Raw genomic sequence first — 16,942 nt, 5'->3', positions numbered from 1 at the left:
TTATTACCTTCCAGTTTTTATGGGCCACCTTAAAATCTAATTTAATATAATAAGGAGGTTTTATTAAAATCATATTAATTACAGTACTGCAGTGGGAGACCATGAATAATGTGGTTAGTGTAATGCTTAAAGGGATTCTCCACAGGGAAAAAATGTTTTTAAATCAACTTTTGTCAAAATGTTATACAGATCTGTAAATTACTACTTATTAAAAGTCTCAAGTCTTCTAGTACTTATCAGCTGCTGTATGTCCTGCAGGAAGTGGAATGTTCTTTTCAGTCTGACAGTGCTCTCTGCTGCCACCTCTGTCCATGTCAGGAACTGTCCAGAGCAGTAGCAAATCCCCATAGAAAACCTCTCCTGCTCTGGACAGTTCCTGACATGGACAGAGGTGGCGGCAGAGAGCACTGTGTCAGACTGGAAAGAAAACCCCACTTCCTGCAGGACATACAGCAGCTGAGTACTGAAAGATTTTAAATTTTTAAATAGAAAATTTACAAATCTGTATAATTTGATCTGATAACTTTTTTCCTCCAGAGTACCCCTTTAACCTTGGCAGTAATCACATCATTTTCTAAAATAGACATATAGGTTGGGGACCTCTATGATTTACAATGAAATGCGCCAATGGTGAAATCCCCATCAGCTCCGTCATATTTTAAAGCCCTCCAATTTATTATATTACCAAGGTTTCCTTCCTTATGATAATAATCCTGGACCTCCTGTGTGGTCAGCACTCTGTCCCAGACATGGACATCTGTGATCTCTCCCACATCTAACTTCGGTTTACCACCAAGAAAGATTTGGCCCGGTCCAATAAAAATTCTAGGGTCTATGTAATTCCTTCCTACTTTCTCAAACTCTTTCTTCTCATTTATCTTTCCATTGACCCAGAGCACCATCTTGGCATTAGGAGAATCCCAGCTCAGACAGGTGCTCCTCCTCGGTTCAGCGTCATCGGTGGGAAAAGTGACATCAACTCTTCGTCCTTCCACCCAGATAAGACCAGTGTTGGCGTCAGGACCTCCGCCAAGGATGATATAGAAGTAGTCATATCGGAGTTCACTCAGCATACTAAACATGATGCTCTCGGTCATGTTTCTGCAAGACCTTAGACAGACAGTGAACTCGGAAAGTTGGCCCCCACGCCTTTCATATGTGAGTTCTACAGGAAAAGTGTAATTCTTGGAGAAGATGAATGACTTGCAAGCCATGTCTGTATGGGAACAAATAAAGCATCATTGTTTATTAATGACATATTAGCACAGTGACCCCAAGATACTTTCTTTACCCAAATCACCTCATGACTGAGGGGTATTAAAGTACATAACAAAGAGGGCATTGCTGTGGAACATTTAGAAAGGGTGAAGGCTATCTTGTTTGCCGATATCCGTCACATTAACCCTTCTGTGTTGAGTGCCACCTCTTTTTTTACTCTCGTTGGGATGGTGGGTGATGAATAGTGATGAGTGAATAGTGAAATATTCGAATATTCGATATTCGTACAAATATCTCCAGAATATTCGATCGAATATTCGATCCCATTTAAGTCAATGGGAACAAGTATTCGATTATTGAAAACATCTATTTGACCACTTGGAGGTAAAAAAAACGGAAGCTGGGGGATTTGAACGCTTATCGAAAATGTATCGAATATTCGGCGAACTATTCGATAATATTCGATAGATCGAATACCTTACTATTTGATCGAATATCTATTCGATTGAACAGTATTGATGAATATACCTGGACAACAGTTGCATACAAGACTTGGCTTGCTTACTGGTTTCTTGGCCTTTGCTACTGGACTCACCCCTAGTAAGTTCTATCATTGCCAATTTCCCATCGCCAAATTTCATGCTGCCTGAACTTGCTTCATTTCTCCCTGGCTTGTACCTTCGGATGGTTATTCTTCTCATGCGCGGAAGGAGGAGTCTATACTCCGAGGACACCAGGTGGACCAAGTACCAAGGAATAGATCTCATTTGTATGGACTAACAGTCGAAGTTCGTGGATTCCTTTCATTATAGTGATCCAGAAAATACAGAGGACTACGGCCTTGAGGTACTCAGGTACAGGTGTATTTAAAGGGAACCTGTCACCCCCCGTGCCGGGGTGACAGGCTCCCGACCCCCCGTTAGAGCCCCCTATACTCACCTAATCCCGCCGGGTCCCGCTTCTGGAGGTGGTCGGGTGATGAAGATCTCAGCCGCTGCAGCCCGGCGCGCGCGCTGAGAGATGAGTTGCCTCTCCGTCATTCTCTATGAGTGTTGGACTCATCTCTCAGCGCGCGCGCTGGGCTGCAGCGGCTGAGATCTTCATCACCCGACCACCTCCAGAAGCGGGACCCGGCGGGATTAGGTGAGTATAGGGGGCTCTAACGGGGGGTCGGGAGCCTGTCACCCCGGCACGGGTTTTTTTTATAAACTTGCAGTCCTGTGTCAAATCGCTGTGGCCTACAGTGTCTGTGCCTTAGGCTTTCACCACCTTTCCGTCCCTGAGCAGGATTTCTCTTTGTCTTAAGACTGCACATGTGCCTTAACAATCCTGCACCTGTGCACTGTTCAGATGAATAGGAGAAATCCTGGCCTGGGGCATTCCTAATGAGGAGGGTGTGGAGGAGGGACAGAGAGATGGTGCAGGCCTAGGGAACAGACAATCTAGGCTACGTCAATTTGACACAGGGCTGCAAGATTAAAAGTTGTTTTTTAGGACAATAACTACATCACCTGCCGAACGGACCCCAGGACAGATCTTGGATTATAAGCAGCTATCTGTAGGTACAAGCGGTTTGGGGGTCAGATTGTGGGTACAGAGTCACTTTACTGTTATCTACCAACTTAACCATTAAACTAGCCACAATGGGGCAAACTGAGGACCTGAATCCAAGTCATGGCAATGGACAATGGTATAGATGAAATCGTGCTACCCAGTTGATGTTTCTCTCAGTGTCGTAGGGATCAGATTATTACAGCTTCTGTACAGATTTTCCTATCTACAGGCACAAGAACATTAAAAAAAAAAAAGGAATAAGGAGAGGTCCTAATGATAATGTTGCCCATTTTTCCTGTAGAGGAGACCGGAGGGATAATGTTTCTCCTTGAGGAAAGCATCTTAGAGATGGAGACTTATAGGTCAATCATGCTCCACTGGGAATTCTGGGAAGCAGGATATGCTAAGTAGCTCTTGGATGCCACCTTTAAAGGAGAAGTCCAGATATATATATTTTTTTTTTACCAGTGTTTGGGAGGGGAAGGATAAAAGTAATAACGTGCTCTTACCACCCCCTCTCTAGCGCTGTAGGCCGCGTACCGCCGCTCCTATCCCCGGTCCCTGGCCACTTCCTGGTCTGAGCCGGGACCCGGGTTGCGACGTGTGACTGGCTGAGCGGACCACACACATCACAACCCGGATCCAAGCTCAGACCAGGAAGTGGCCCGAGACCCGTGGACTGGAGTGACGGAATGCGGCCACCAGTGTTGAAGCAGGGGAGGGAGGAGCATGTTATTACTTTTCTCCTCCCCAACACAAGTTAAAAAAAATAGCTTTGCCTGGAGTTCTCCTTTAAGAGTAAGGTAAAAGGAACAACTCTTTTGAAATGGCGGCATCAGAGAGCTGCTTTACATATCCTTCTTACTATACAAGACAGTAACAATATACACCAGTACACGATGGACCTGTTCTTCATCCTTCCTATCGCCTCTGTCTCCTACATGCACACTGTTGACCTATTATACAGTGTAGATTATATTCTCTATTGGACTTTTGTGTTAGTCAGATACCTGTCTGTGCCCAGATGCCAGAGAAGCTTGCAAAGACCAGCAGAATGATTATCGTCGCCATCTCCTACAAGTAGATGTGTATATAGAATTAATTATGACATCATCATTCATATATTACATGAGATATCACTTACAGTTTTATTACAAACCTGATCTGTGGAGTGACCTATTAGTAATATGTATTGGCAATCCGGTTCCTTCTGTACGTTCAGCCATAAAGAATTGGCCTTTAATTTTTTTAATCAAATATGAATGCATCTATAGGGGACCAGTCCTGGTGGAGTATTAAGAGGCTTTAAAACCTGTATTCATAGACATTATTTGTTTTATTTCTTTAAAGGGGGATTTCAGTGAAACAGAACAACTTTTTTTTTTTACATTTCTTTCATAAGGTTTTATAACCTTGAAATATAACTTATTATTAAAGAAAATGGTCTGCTTGGCGGCATTGAGGGGCAATATGGGTGCGGTGCTGCCACCAGTGGCTGTGCTGGTAACTGCAGGGCTGCATTAACCATAATCCCGGCATAGTATATCACCAGCGCTGCTGCATCCAGTTGTAGGGATGCTGAGCCTCCCCTATTGTCTGTTCTATTGCATATGTTCCTGACATACACTGCTTACTCAGTTGTAGTGTATATTCTAGTGCTAATATACATTAAAAAAAGACATCAGTGTAGGCTCAGTATTGCTAATGTTGCATGGGATAGATTAGCAATATCCAACTATTCTGGAACCAGGGCTTCTAAAGCCCTGCAGTTCCCAACACATCCACTAGTGGCAGCAGAGGCCTCTTGGAAACATGGAAACATGGGGAAAAAATTATTGTATTACAAAGTTATAATAACTTATAAAAGTTATTACAAAGTTATATGTAAGAAAAATGATCCTGTTTCACCGGAATGCCCCTTTAATTGGTTGCATTTCTGCAATGCCTCATGGTTCTGAACCTTAGGAATCTCGGGGCCATGACAGTGTTACATTTCACTCGTACACACGGATATGCTTTTAGTTATGGATTTACTGGCTCGTTTTTGTAAAAAAAAAAATGAAAACATGTAATGAAGATAATCCGGCCACAGAGTACAGGGAAAAGCTTCCTGTTACCTGATACCCTGAACACTCCCCTCTAAAAACACCCATCACAGCTGTCATAATAACTGAAGGAGTCTTCAGGAGCCGAGACAAAAAGACCATATAACAGAGTAACTATATCCGCTCAGAATCTCTCTGCTCCATCACCACAATGCCCACGGCTTGTTATGCTATGTACAGTATGGTCAGGAGATATCGCACCCATTGCCAACTATTCGTTTTCCTTTCATATTTTTTTTTAAATGGAAAGACTTTTCCTAAAATTAAGGGTTTTCACCTTCTCACAGGATAGGGGGTAGCAGATGATCTATGGGAGCCACTCTGAAAACGGAGGTAACTAGTACCCCAAGTGACCTGTGCACAGTCAGCACTCTATCCATTCTGTATGGGGCTTCCATTACTGAGATCAGAGCTGTAGATACCTTCAAGGTCATCAAACACCTTACATATTAGTCGGCCATATCTGCTGTTGTCTGGTCGCAGCTTAACCCTCCCCATAGAGAACACAGGAACACTCGGTAGAAGGGAGAGATAAATGACGTCCAGATGATTGTTTGGCCGGGAATTATTGAACTCTTTATGGCGACCTGTATATATTGTCCTAGTTTCTTTATATTTGAGCTTATAGATTACAGTCACATATCTCATGCCGACTATATAAGGAATAGGAACGGAATGGGCTGTGCGATCCTGTGTTCTCTATGGGGAGGAGAGGGTTAAGGCCCTATTCCACGGAACGATTATCGTTCGTATTCGGCCGATATCGGCCGCTACGGACGATAATCGTCCCGTGGAATAGAGTGCAACGATCAGCCGACATCGTTCATGTCGGCTGATCGTTGCAGTCGCTTGTTTTTCAACATGTTGAAAAACAAGCGACTGATATAGCAGCGATCTGCTGCCGTCGCTCCATTGAATAGGAGCATCGGCAGCAGACGCTGCTATTTCCTATGGGCTGCCCGGACGATCAGCGATCCTCCAGGCAGCCCCCCGCAGCTCCCCGCCACCCCCTCCCGCACTTACCCGCTCGTTGCTGCCGCGTTGAATAGCGGCGGCAGTGAGCGGGGAATGAGGAGCGCTCGTTTGCTCCTCTAGACGACCTGTGTAATAGGCCCATTAATCTCTGGCTGTAAGAGCTCTGGCTGCGGCTTACCTCTCCCCAGAACAAAGGGGTCAGGCAGTGATTTCTCAGCACGCCCAACCCCTCTCTCCACCGACATCATCTGGTGGTGGCCTGTCAAGAGAGACCCATACACCGTGAGCGGAGGGTACAGCCGACAAAAGTATAAGGTGTATAGGGACAGAAAAAAAATAAATAAATAAATAAATATATATATATATTATATATATATACATATACATTTGGGATGGTCCGAACCGAGTTCGGTTCGGGTTCGTACGAACCCGAACTCTCGGTAATAATTCCCGCTGTCTGCCCACTCCGTGGAGAGGGTGGATACAGCGGGAGGACGCCTGAAAAACTGGGATACAGCCATAGCCATAGGCTGTATCCCAGTTTTCCAGGCGGTCCTCCCACTGTATCCACCCTCTCCACGGAGCGCGCAGACAGCGGGAATCTGATGCCAAGCGTTCGGGTTCATACGAACCCGAACCTCGGCAGTTTCGGACCATCCCTAATATAATATATATATATATATATATATATATATATATATAATTTTTTTAATTTATTAACAGTGTTTTTATAAAAAATATCATAGACATTAACATATCAGTAAGTTCTCATATGGGGGCAAGTTTTTAGGGGAAATCCACTCAATGCTAGTCCTAGCAGTGACTATTGACGGCCAAGAGATGTGACCTCCGGGCAGAAGATGTCCCAACCAGACAATCCTGTCCTTTGTAACATGGAAGCTTCCCTCGGCAGATGGTCAGTCCCACAAACCCTCTATTAATATCCTTGTAGTATATCCATAGATAAGCATGTACATCATCTTCCTTTCTAACCCAGCCCCTTCATATTGCAGTGCCCTAGCCCACCCTGTTTATCATATATCCAGCGGGTTCAGGAACCTACCTGAAAGATCTGGAGAGAAGTTCCCTCTTGTGCTGTTGAACAGTATAGTCCGGATATGTGCCCTCCTCTGCTTCCCTGTATATGGGAATGGAAGTGTTGTATGAAGAAAGATTTAGAGATTATTTATTTTAGCATGTATGTTTATTTTATTGAGAACAGTCACACCTTTAGTAAAGTGCGAGGGGTTTATGGGAAAGAGGTGCAGACCTCTAATAATGTGCGACTACATAAAGTAAGAATCGCTGATCACTGGTACTGACTGCCTGATCCTGATTGTTACATAGAAGATTGTCAGTCCGACCTTATATTATTATTATAGATATATGTTTATCCCAGGAAGGTTTAAATTCAGTAAGGGCCGTATTGTCTGAGCTGATGAATCTGTAAAGAAAATATTTTGCATCTGGACCAAAAACACGATCAGCCAATGATCATTGTCTTTAGTATATGGAGTGATGATCTGCCAAATCAGGCCGATTATCACTTCATGTAATGGTGCCCTTACTGTAGATTTACCTACCACATCTGCTGGACGTTTGATTGAGGCATCTACTACTACTTTTTCAATAAAGTAATATTATGTACCCTCAGGTCATGCATTTTTTTTTTTAAATCTCAGCAGTACCTTATATATTTCACAGATAGGGTGAGTTCATACTGAGGAATTCTCGCGGATAATGTTCGCAGAATTCCGCTGTCTGTTCGCAAGCACGGCCGCGCGCCTGTCCACCGTTTCCATAGACACCGTTCTATGGGCCGGCCTATTCCGCTATCCGCCAAAAGAAGTTCCAAAGAAGTTTTTCTTTCCATGCAGTGCTGGAACTATCATCATTTTTTTTTTTTTTTTTTGCAGTTTTTCCACAATAGACTTCTCTAGGGGAGTAAAAATGTCAGAAAAAAAAATGTCTATATACATACTGGCTTTTTTTCCCCTGGTCCCTCAATAGAAATTCTGGAATTGCAGAAACCTAAAAAATAAAAAGGTAATAAATTGCAAGCAAGCCATATAGTCTGACCATGCTAAAGCCTTTTAGTGAAAGAAAAAGTCAAATTTGTCTCAACACAGTAGATTATATATAGATTCTATACAGATTCCTCTGTATAGAACATGCACATGTTAAATCAAAACTAACAGCAGGTTAGAAGACAGTAACCGGCTGTTATGTTCCTCTGGCGCTGAAAATTAAGTTTCTTACTTATATCCTCAGCGACATTTGGCCAAAGCTTCAGTTTTATTTGATATGCAAATTAGGTGATTTGGTGCCCTGGGGTAGGGACTACCACCCCAAAGTCCACCCCCCTTATGAATAATCATCCAACACTAAGCTGTGATGAAGTGAGTGAGAATTGGAAAGAGGGTGGATTCGAACAGCCACATTTACATAATAATAAAACTGAACATTTTTAAAAAATGGCACTGAAGATAAAGGCAGTATATGAGCTGGTGGCCTTCTCGGCCATTTTTAGCTTGGAAGATTAGTGTGCACAGTGTCAGAGCAGGACAACTCACTACTTTATACCAGCAACAATGCAACTTTTTTTTTTTTTACATTTTAAAAAGCATTTAGTTTAGAACTGATTTGGGTCGAACCGATTCTTCAACTCGAAATTTCGCAAACCTGTCGGACCGAACTCTCCAAACATTCACTCATCTCTTTACATCACCCACAAAGAAGTCAGCTGACATGGGATGCCATCATAGCATATGGCTGTATGTGACTCTGTGTAAGCTCTGTCACTATGTAAACCTCCTGTTGGTACATTTGGACATTTCCCAAAAGATTACATGGCCCTTTACAAACAGTGTAATCCTGCACTTATAACACAGCCATGTTGACTCTTCTCTAGAACTCCTGGACTGAGATAGGTAAATAGATTTCATGTAACAATGATGTATAACCCTTTATTACTTGAATGTCTCCTTGTACGTTTATATGGGTTTTCCAGGGCTGGAATATTGATGGTCCCTGACGACTGTCAGAATGAAAGGCTGGTGTACTCCAGTGCCATGTCCACGTCATTGTATACAATGCTGTTTTTATGCTTGTGGCTGTGCCTGATACTACTGATCAGTACCATTCACTCATCTCCATTCTACCTGGCACTGACAGAAGAATGCTGGTCCAGATATTGCTAACTCCCCCCGAGTTTCATTTATTCCCTCTTAGAACATAAAGAGGTTTTCCAGGAAAAATTCACTTTTCCCTTACGCATAGGATAGGGGAAAAGTAGAAGGTCACGGGGGGGTCCGACCTCTGCACCCCCCTGTACCCAAGCCCCACTGGCTGTGTTATGAATAAAGCTGCGGGTACGGCATGAGACCTGCAGCTCTATTCATTTTTATGGAGCGACAGAAAGAGGCGAGTACACCGGAAGAGCACTGTACCCGGCTCTTTCCGTCGGCTCCATAGGAATCAATAGAGCCACGAGTCACCTGCCGGATCTGCGTTGCTATTCTAAATTGAGCCAGTTGGACCTAATAACAAGATTGGCCGGGGGTACAGAGGTTGGACCCAATACCCCCACCCCCACAACCTCCTACTTTTCCCCTATCCTGTGGATGGGGGGAAAGTAAATTTTTACTGGACCTCTTTAAACCTTATGGGGGAGATTTATCAAACATGGTGTAAAGTGAAACTGTCTCAGTTGCCCCTAGCAACCAATCAGATTCCACCTTTCATTTTCCAAAGAGTCTGTGAGGAATGAAAGGTGGAATCGGATTGGTTGCTAGGGGCAACTGAGACAGTTTCACTTTACACCATGTTTGATAAATCTCCCCTAATGTGTCCAGTATTGATGTTTCTTATTTGCTGGCCTACATAAAAGCAGTAATCATGTCATCACATCAGGACTAAGGGCCATATTACACTGATCTTCTAGATCGGCGCTGGCTAACTAAGCCTATTACACAGCTTAATGATCAGGCAGCATTGTTTGTTAGTGATGTCTGTGCAGCCCTTACTGCCTATATAGAACATAATAAAGTTTTACTTACCTCTTCGGCCAATAAACACTACAGGCCCCCCCCCCCCCAAACCACTTGTACCTCCGGATCGCTGCTTTTAATCCAAGATCTGTCCTGGGGTCCGTTCGGCAGGGGATGCAGTTATTGTCATAGAAACAACTTTTAATCTTGCAGCGCTGTGTCTAACGGCCGGGGCTTACATTTGTATATGCATTAGGCTGGACAGAGAGGTGGTGCCAGCCTAATGCATATACAAATGTAAGCCCCGGCTATTAGACACAGCGCTGCCGGATTAAAAATAGTTTTTATGACAATAACTGCATCCCCTGCTGAATGGATCCCAGGACAGATCTTGGATTAAGCAGCTATCTGAAGATACAAGTGGTTTGGGGGGGGGGGGGGGGGGCAGATTGTGGGTACAGAGTCGCTTTAAGTCAGTAAATGAAGAACCTATAGGGGTAAGAACTCTATAACTATTACATACATTGTGTATCCTTGTAATCGTACTGACCTGCAGAGTTATGGCTTTTAAAAGTCAGGGAGAAAAAAATAAAAACTGGGTCTTGTTGAAGTGAAAAGAAAATCACTTAAAGGGAACCCCCCGTTAGAGCCCCCTATACTCACCTAATCCCGCCGGGTCCCGCTTCTGGAGGTGGTCGGGTGACGGAGATCTCAGCCGCTGGACTCTCCTGTCATTCTCAATGGGTGTTGGACTCATCTCTCAGCGCGCGCGCCGGGCTGCAGCGGCTGAGATCTCCGTCACCCGACCGGATCCAGAAGCGGGACCCGGCGGGATTAGGTGAGTATAGGGGGCTCTAACGGGGGGTCGGGAGCCTGTCACCCTGGCACAGGGGGTGACAGGTCCTCTTTAAAATCGGGAAATCCTTCACAGTCCCGCACAGTCAAACATTAGCCATCTGTCAATCATTCTGGAGGAGGCAGGGGCGGCCTAAAGACACAATGGCGGACAGAGAATGGGGTGGGCGCATGCAGTGTTACAGACCTGCCTCTGTGATGCCAGCCCAAAATTTTTTTACCAATGCGTTGGATCCTGGAGCAGCGCTGAAGGTATGTACTGTATATGTATACGATGCTGGTGTAATATGCAGAACCGTGCCGTCAGTTTCCCCTTAAGAAAACAAATCCCACGTGTGTACTCTGTGAAATGCACACTTGGGCTTTATCTTAGATTACAGCCTTTCACTATTGATAAGGGAGTCATATTTACCCAATCCTTATCATATTTACCCAATCACAAGTCATTTTAGAATTTGAGCAAATTTCTTCATAAAAGACATAATCTGGTGACCATAGCCTACTGGGCAAATGACGATACAGAGAGCTTAACCGTCCATAAATAGCGAGACCGTATACAGAAGCCTTTACTGCGAATCAATGCGGACAAGGGAGAGGGCTCTAGAAAACTGCGGTAAGGAGCATGGTAGGTCACCCCAGATATTTACCTTAAAGGGGTATTCCTCAACTCATCTCAACTAATATACTTGTGGTGCGTTCACAGATTTCATTTAAGTAACTGAACACAGCATCAAATCTGCACCATCAAATCTGCTGCAGATCCTGTAGGTGTGAACGCACCCGTAGGGTTTGTCAAGTTAAATATCTCTGCAAATAAATTAATTAATAGCAAACTTGCCTCCTTCCCTCATATGCATGCTCTTTTCTTCCTTTCCCTTTGCTGACAGATCATTGTTTGGGTGATCAACCACTACTCTTCTCTAAAAGCAATGGTCTGGATGGTGAATATAGTTATAGTATAAATAATTATACACAGGGTATATATATATATATATATATATATATATATATATGTGTGTGTGTGTGTGTCATAAAGTATCTAGCTATATCTCTATACATCTGCACTATATACATAGACCTGAGTGGTAATCCATAGAGCATGTCCCTTGTACAGAAATAATGTGCTATTAGATCCTAATTGCAGTATTATTACTGCATCAGGATGTAATAAGACATTTAGCTGACTGTAAAGGTAATTGTACAGTAGGTACAGTAAAGGTGACTGTAAAACTGTGCCCGTGCCTTCAGAAGCAGATGTTGGCTATAATATACTTATTTTTTAAAGGCTGAGATCGGATTTATCTCAGATCCCGGCTGTTAGATATGTCACCACTGGGCAGGAGACATAGCTGTCAGATGGGTGGCTGTTATATCTGTATGGTTAGTGTTACACCGAAAGGCAATAATGTTTTGGATGTTTTATAATGCAAGGGGGTGCTTTAAAAAAACAGCAGCAGCAAGATGACTCCTAGTCCCCACTGCTCATGGGAATGCCTGCTAGGCCAGTCACTGTCTGCAGCGAGTGGTGGTCTGCCTAAGCCAGGATTTGAAACATGAGAGAAAGCAATGGAAACTGCAGGCATGAAGTACCCCTTTAAACCAGTGACCAAACACTTTTAGGCTATGTTCACACAATGTATATTTTCGTAAAAGTACAGCCGTAGTTGCCGACTGCAACAACGGCCGTGATTAATACGAAAATATACGTTACGATGCCGTCTATGGAATCCCAGACGGAGTATATACACACAGTAAACGCTCCGACCGGGATCTCTAGCGCCGCTGCAAAAAACTGACATGTCAGTTTTTTGCAGCCGCTATTCATTGAATAGTGGGCGCAGAGAACCTGTCAGTGCACACAATGAAGCGCGCAGCTCCGGCTTAGCGGCGCTAAAGATCATCCAGCCAGTACTGCAGTACCGGCTAGAATGATCTTATCTGACACCAGCCATTCCGTGTCATGCAATGTGTGAACATAGCCTTAATGGGGAAAATACAATTTTGCTGATTTTTAATCATTTTAAGTAATAAAATAAAAGCCTACAAAAATATTCTTTTTTAATGTCATCATTTTTATTTATTTTTTTTAAGAAAAAGGTAATGTTCTGTTTCCCTGAAATAGGGCTTTAATTTGTATTATTTAGCAAAGTAATAAATGTAAAGATAGCACACTAGGTACTTACACAGTCCTGTACAGGTAGGATAAGGTTATATAATGGATTTTGTTTACATCTGCTTATATGATTTGTTTCCATTTGTTCCAGGAGATGAGAATGATAATCTGGGCATTGTTCTTTGCTAATGTCCCTGGGGTTGTGGGACAGATTGGTGAGTTAAAGGGACAACATCACCGACACCAAGCTTTGTATAAACTGCACATATGGGGGGGGGTCTTGATAATCCTTTCTTACCCTACATTTACCACTTTAGGACTGAACCTAACCAGGGACACAAGACTATATTCCCCGACAGGGGAGAGTCCAGAGAGTCCCAGTCTTCTTTCCTGTTCTGAAAACTTTCTGACTTGCATGTTTGAGAATAGCATATAACAGTTCAAACTGGGGTTTTAGCGCCACCTTCAGGCCGTGTCTATCAGATTCTAATAGTTTTGACAGGTTTATTGTAAGAAATGTAACTTCTGATGTAATATGCATTGTAAGCTTAGAGGGGGTCCTAATGTTTTATTCTTTGACATAATTAAAGGTGCAAGGAGGGTGTGTGTGCATATATGTAATATAAATATATATGTTTGTAGGTAACAGGTACATCTCAATGTGTTGTAGCCGCAACATATTTACAATGAGAACATGTCTAGGTTTAAGGGGATTATGCCATATATAATATTTCTTACTTATCCAGAGGAGGCTGTTTGCGCAATGAGACCTCTGTGATCATGAAGGCGGGGGAACCCAAACCCTTCACTGTCCATGGGACTAATAGAAATAGCCGATTACTTGAATATACCACTAATCCAAATATTACCCCCCCGCCCTCAGATAGCATAATTATAGAAGTAACAAAATTAGCTCATCCAGTAGGGGGCAGTGTCACTCAGTATTTCTCCATGTTCTGCTTACAACAGGGGGCATTTTAGAGGGGGCATTTTACATGGGGGGTTTGGCTATAATTTATATGGAGGGCACTCATAGAAGAAGAATGTGGTGGGCACTTTTGTTCGGTTGGGTGTGTGACTTTTGTATGTACTTTTGTATGCAGTAGCATTATGCTGACACTTGATGTGATGTGTTATGTGGCTGGTACGATAGGTACATGGCTGGCACTATATATAGTGTTATGTGGGAGGTACTTTGTGCATTGGGCACTTGGGGGTATACAGCTTTAACTGTATATGGAGTTTTGTTACTGTAAATCTGATTATACAGAACAGAAATCTATGGGTATTGTCAAAAGGGTTTAAAGGGGTATTATAGTAAGAACAACCATTGTCTATATGTCCCATTAGCTTAAAGGGATGTCATACAGAGGGCAGAGGGGTCCTACATCCAGACTACAACATAGAGAGCAGCTCCTGAAGCCATCCATGTAATAACAAAATGTCCCTGTTAAGCATAATCATCTGAAGAGACAGCCCTTTAAATCATCCTATAGGCCTTAAGACATCTCCCCAATAGGGCTTATGGAGGTTCCAATATGGGGATCTTCCACTTGCAACTCCCTTTTACATACTTACCGAGTTCAGTCCTTAAAACGGACCATGAAAGTATTAGGGTCTATGAAAAAAGTTGTTTTGGGGTACAGTCCCACAGACTGGGCTGAAAGGGATCCTGTCACCAAGACAATGCTATCTGATCTATCGCCATCATGTCATAGAGCAGGAAGAGCTGAGTGGATTGATATATATCTCTATGGGAAAGGACTTGTAAATTGTTTATTGAAATCTCTGATCATTCTGTGATAAGGAGTCCAGTGGGCGGTGTCTCTCAATGGACTGGACTCTTTAGCAGAGACTTCAATCAATAAATTACAAGTTATACTGAATCTTTTCCTATAAAGCTCCTCAGCTCCTTCTGCTCTATAACATGATGCCAATAGCTTAGGTAGAATTTTCATAGTGACGGGTTCCCTTTAAATATCCAATACATACAGATTTATAAATGTATTACATATAAACTGGATCTGTCCTTCAATTCTACTGGAAATGAAACTCATGCATTATATCTATGTTCTTCTTCCTTCGCAGACATGAATGGTAAAGCGTTTGCTTTCTATGAGAGCTTTGCTGACTATGTGCAGCTTATACCTGCTAAAACCTTCTTCACTGAGTTCACCATATGTGTAAAAACCTGCAAAAACCTGACACAGAACACGATGGAAGTAGGTTTGGGAACCGGACATGACTACTTTGGCGTTTCGGTTTGTCCCGACCCTAAGAAGCCGGTTGGATCCAATGTCTACATTCACTATAAAGGGTCTGGTGAAGCTTTCGATCTCGCTGCCGCTATAACGTGGATCGACATCTGTGTGACATTTGATTTTAGCAATGGAAAGCTGGTCCTGCTGATTGGTGGGAATAAATGTAAAAGCTTACAGCTAGGGGGCACTAAACAAACTTCTGTGCGGTCAGCGCCTGTGATTATTAGGAGGACCAAGTACGGCCAAGCTAATACGAATGTGGCTCAGATAACAGCGGTCAACATGTGGAGCTTGGCACTGAGCGTGCGTGATATACAAAGATTCAGGGAGCAAAGAGAAGGTGGTGATATCATTAACTGGGGGGCACTGGTCATACATCTGACCACCCTGTCCCTATAGAACAGCCTAGGTGTTCTGCCAACAACATGCTCTAACAAATTTTTTTCACTGAAGTACCCCTTTAAATGCTGCGACACTCTGCTTCCTGCCATGCCAGTCTATCTTGTAGCCGGAGTCAGCATTGCACCCCCAGTCACAAAAGGCCCCCATTCACATACTCACCTGGCCCGGTGCAGTTCCACAGTGTTTGTTCTCCCAGCTCCCCAGCTTCCAGGGAGCTAAAATAACGGAGGAACACCGGGGGACTGAGCCATGGTGAGGAGGAACACCGGGCCAGGTGAGTATGTGCGGGGGTGTGCGTGTGTGTGTGTGTGTGGGGGGGGGGTGACGTAGAGTTTTTTTTTACTAAGGGGCTCCATGAATCCTCGCTACAACCCTGCATATAGAAATAGTATACATATAAATATATATTATAGAGCAGTGCTTCTCAAACTTTTTCTACTGGAGCCTTGTCCAACAGACCAAGGCAATGCCCGCGTCTCACCAGATGGACCAAGAGGGTGCCTGGGCCTCACTTCATGTGGTGAAAGTCCATTAAAAAGCTAAAAATAATGCTAGGGTTACATTTCACCCGTCTCCCAAGCTCTATATACTAATAAAGAAAGTACAAAATAAATTAATAATGTTGCTAAAATTGCGATTTTTGCAAACAGCAAAAGGACTGTGCAGATCATGGTTAATTTTGTGAAAACTGGCTCCTCAGCTGGGCCTCACCAACAACTAGGGGGCACCTCACAGTTTGAGAAGCACTGCTATACAGTGTAAGTACACTATGGGGGAGATTTATCAAACATGGTGTAAAGTGAAACTGGCTCAGTTGCCCCTAGCAACCAAACAGATTCCACTTTTCCTTTTCCAAAGAGTCTGTGAGGAATGAAAGGTGGAATCTGATTGGTTGCTAGGGGCAACTGAGCCAGTTTCACTTTACAGCATGTTTGATAAATCTCCCCCTATATTCCTGAACATACACTGTATCTATATATAGTATTTATCTGACCACTGCTTCTAAAGCAGAGTGGTGGTCTGTAACCTAGACAACGAGCTGTCAACAATGGGAGGAAAAGAGCAGCATATCAGGAGAAGGACACAAGCTTGGTCAATGAATGTATTTGAAAAAGTATTTATAAAGAATCTATCAGTAGGTTTATGCTGTCCTATCTCATGGTAGCATAAACTAGTAACAGAAAAGCTGTACAGAATGACGTATCACTTACATTGTTCTGTGTAGCTCATTCAGAGATATCATCCTGAATAACATGGACATTAAGTCCTCTCCATTATGTGCATGAGCCCAGTAGTCCTGGATATTCATGAGCAGAAAACTCTGCCCACCAGCTGCTGATTGGCCGCGTTATCTATCCATGCTGTGTATAGGCAGTCAACTGTCAATCAGCAGCTGCAGGGCAGGGGAAGGGGTGTGGCAAGAATCTTTTTCTCCTGCATATTAGGAGAACTTGTGAACAGAATGATGTA

The 16,942-nt window shown here is 43.3% G+C and overlaps 2 protein-coding genes across 3 annotated transcripts; one reads left to right on the top strand and one right to left on the bottom strand.

The window, feature by feature from the left end:
* Nucleotides 1-466: 466 nt before the first annotated feature.
* On the bottom strand, nucleotides 467-3,973 carry LOC138771069 (C-reactive protein-like). The gene is made up of 3 exons (XM_069950507.1): nucleotides 3,932-3,973; nucleotides 3,783-3,846; nucleotides 467-1,216 (listed from the first exon to the last, which is right to left on the bottom strand). The coding sequence occupies exons 2-3, from the start codon at nucleotides 3,841-3,843 to the stop codon at nucleotides 603-605; spliced, it is 675 nt and encodes a 224-aa protein (XP_069806608.1). The 5' UTR covers nucleotides 3,844-3,846; nucleotides 3,932-3,973; the 3' UTR covers nucleotides 467-602.
* Nucleotides 3,974-11,246: 7,273 nt separating this feature from the next.
* Nucleotides 11,247-16,259, top strand: LOC138771145 (mucosal pentraxin-like). 2 transcript variants are annotated; one of them, XM_069950642.1, is made up of 3 exons: nucleotides 11,247-11,321; nucleotides 12,961-13,024; nucleotides 14,898-16,259. In XM_069950642.1, exons 1-3 carry the CDS (start codon nucleotides 11,319-11,321, stop codon nucleotides 15,467-15,469), a joined length of 639 nt encoding a protein of 212 aa, XP_069806743.1. In that variant the 5' UTR covers nucleotides 11,247-11,318; the 3' UTR covers nucleotides 15,470-16,259. The 2 variants fall into 2 exon arrangements, with proteins under 2 accessions (XP_069806743.1, XP_069806744.1); XM_069950643.1 differs by having other exon boundaries at nucleotides 11,260-11,309.
* Nucleotides 16,260-16,942: the final 683 nt, after the last annotated feature.

This window comes from Dendropsophus ebraccatus, chromosome 13, assembly GCF_027789765.1.
Source record: "Dendropsophus ebraccatus isolate aDenEbr1 chromosome 13, aDenEbr1.pat, whole genome shotgun sequence".
NCBI lineage: Eukaryota > Metazoa > Chordata > Amphibia > Anura > Hylidae > Dendropsophus > Dendropsophus ebraccatus.
This window is presented reverse-complemented; position numbering and strand designations above follow the sequence as displayed.

What these genes read in the sequence shown, in the direction of transcription:
- LOC138771069 (XM_069950507.1), bottom strand. Translation starts at nt 3,843, where the DNA reads ATGGCGACGATAATCATTCTGCTGGTCTTTGCAAGCTTCTCTGGCATC. An exon ending in TGGCATCTGGGCACAGACAG is followed by an intron (nt 1,217 to 3,782) that starts GTATCTGACTAA and finishes GTTCCCATACAG; the next exon opens with ACATGGCTTGCAAGTCATTC.
- LOC138771145 (XM_069950642.1), top strand. An exon ending in TGGGGTTGTGGGACAGATTG is followed by an intron (nt 13,025 to 14,897) that starts GTGAGTTAAAGG and finishes CTTCCTTCGCAG; the next exon opens with ACATGAATGGTAAAGCGTTT.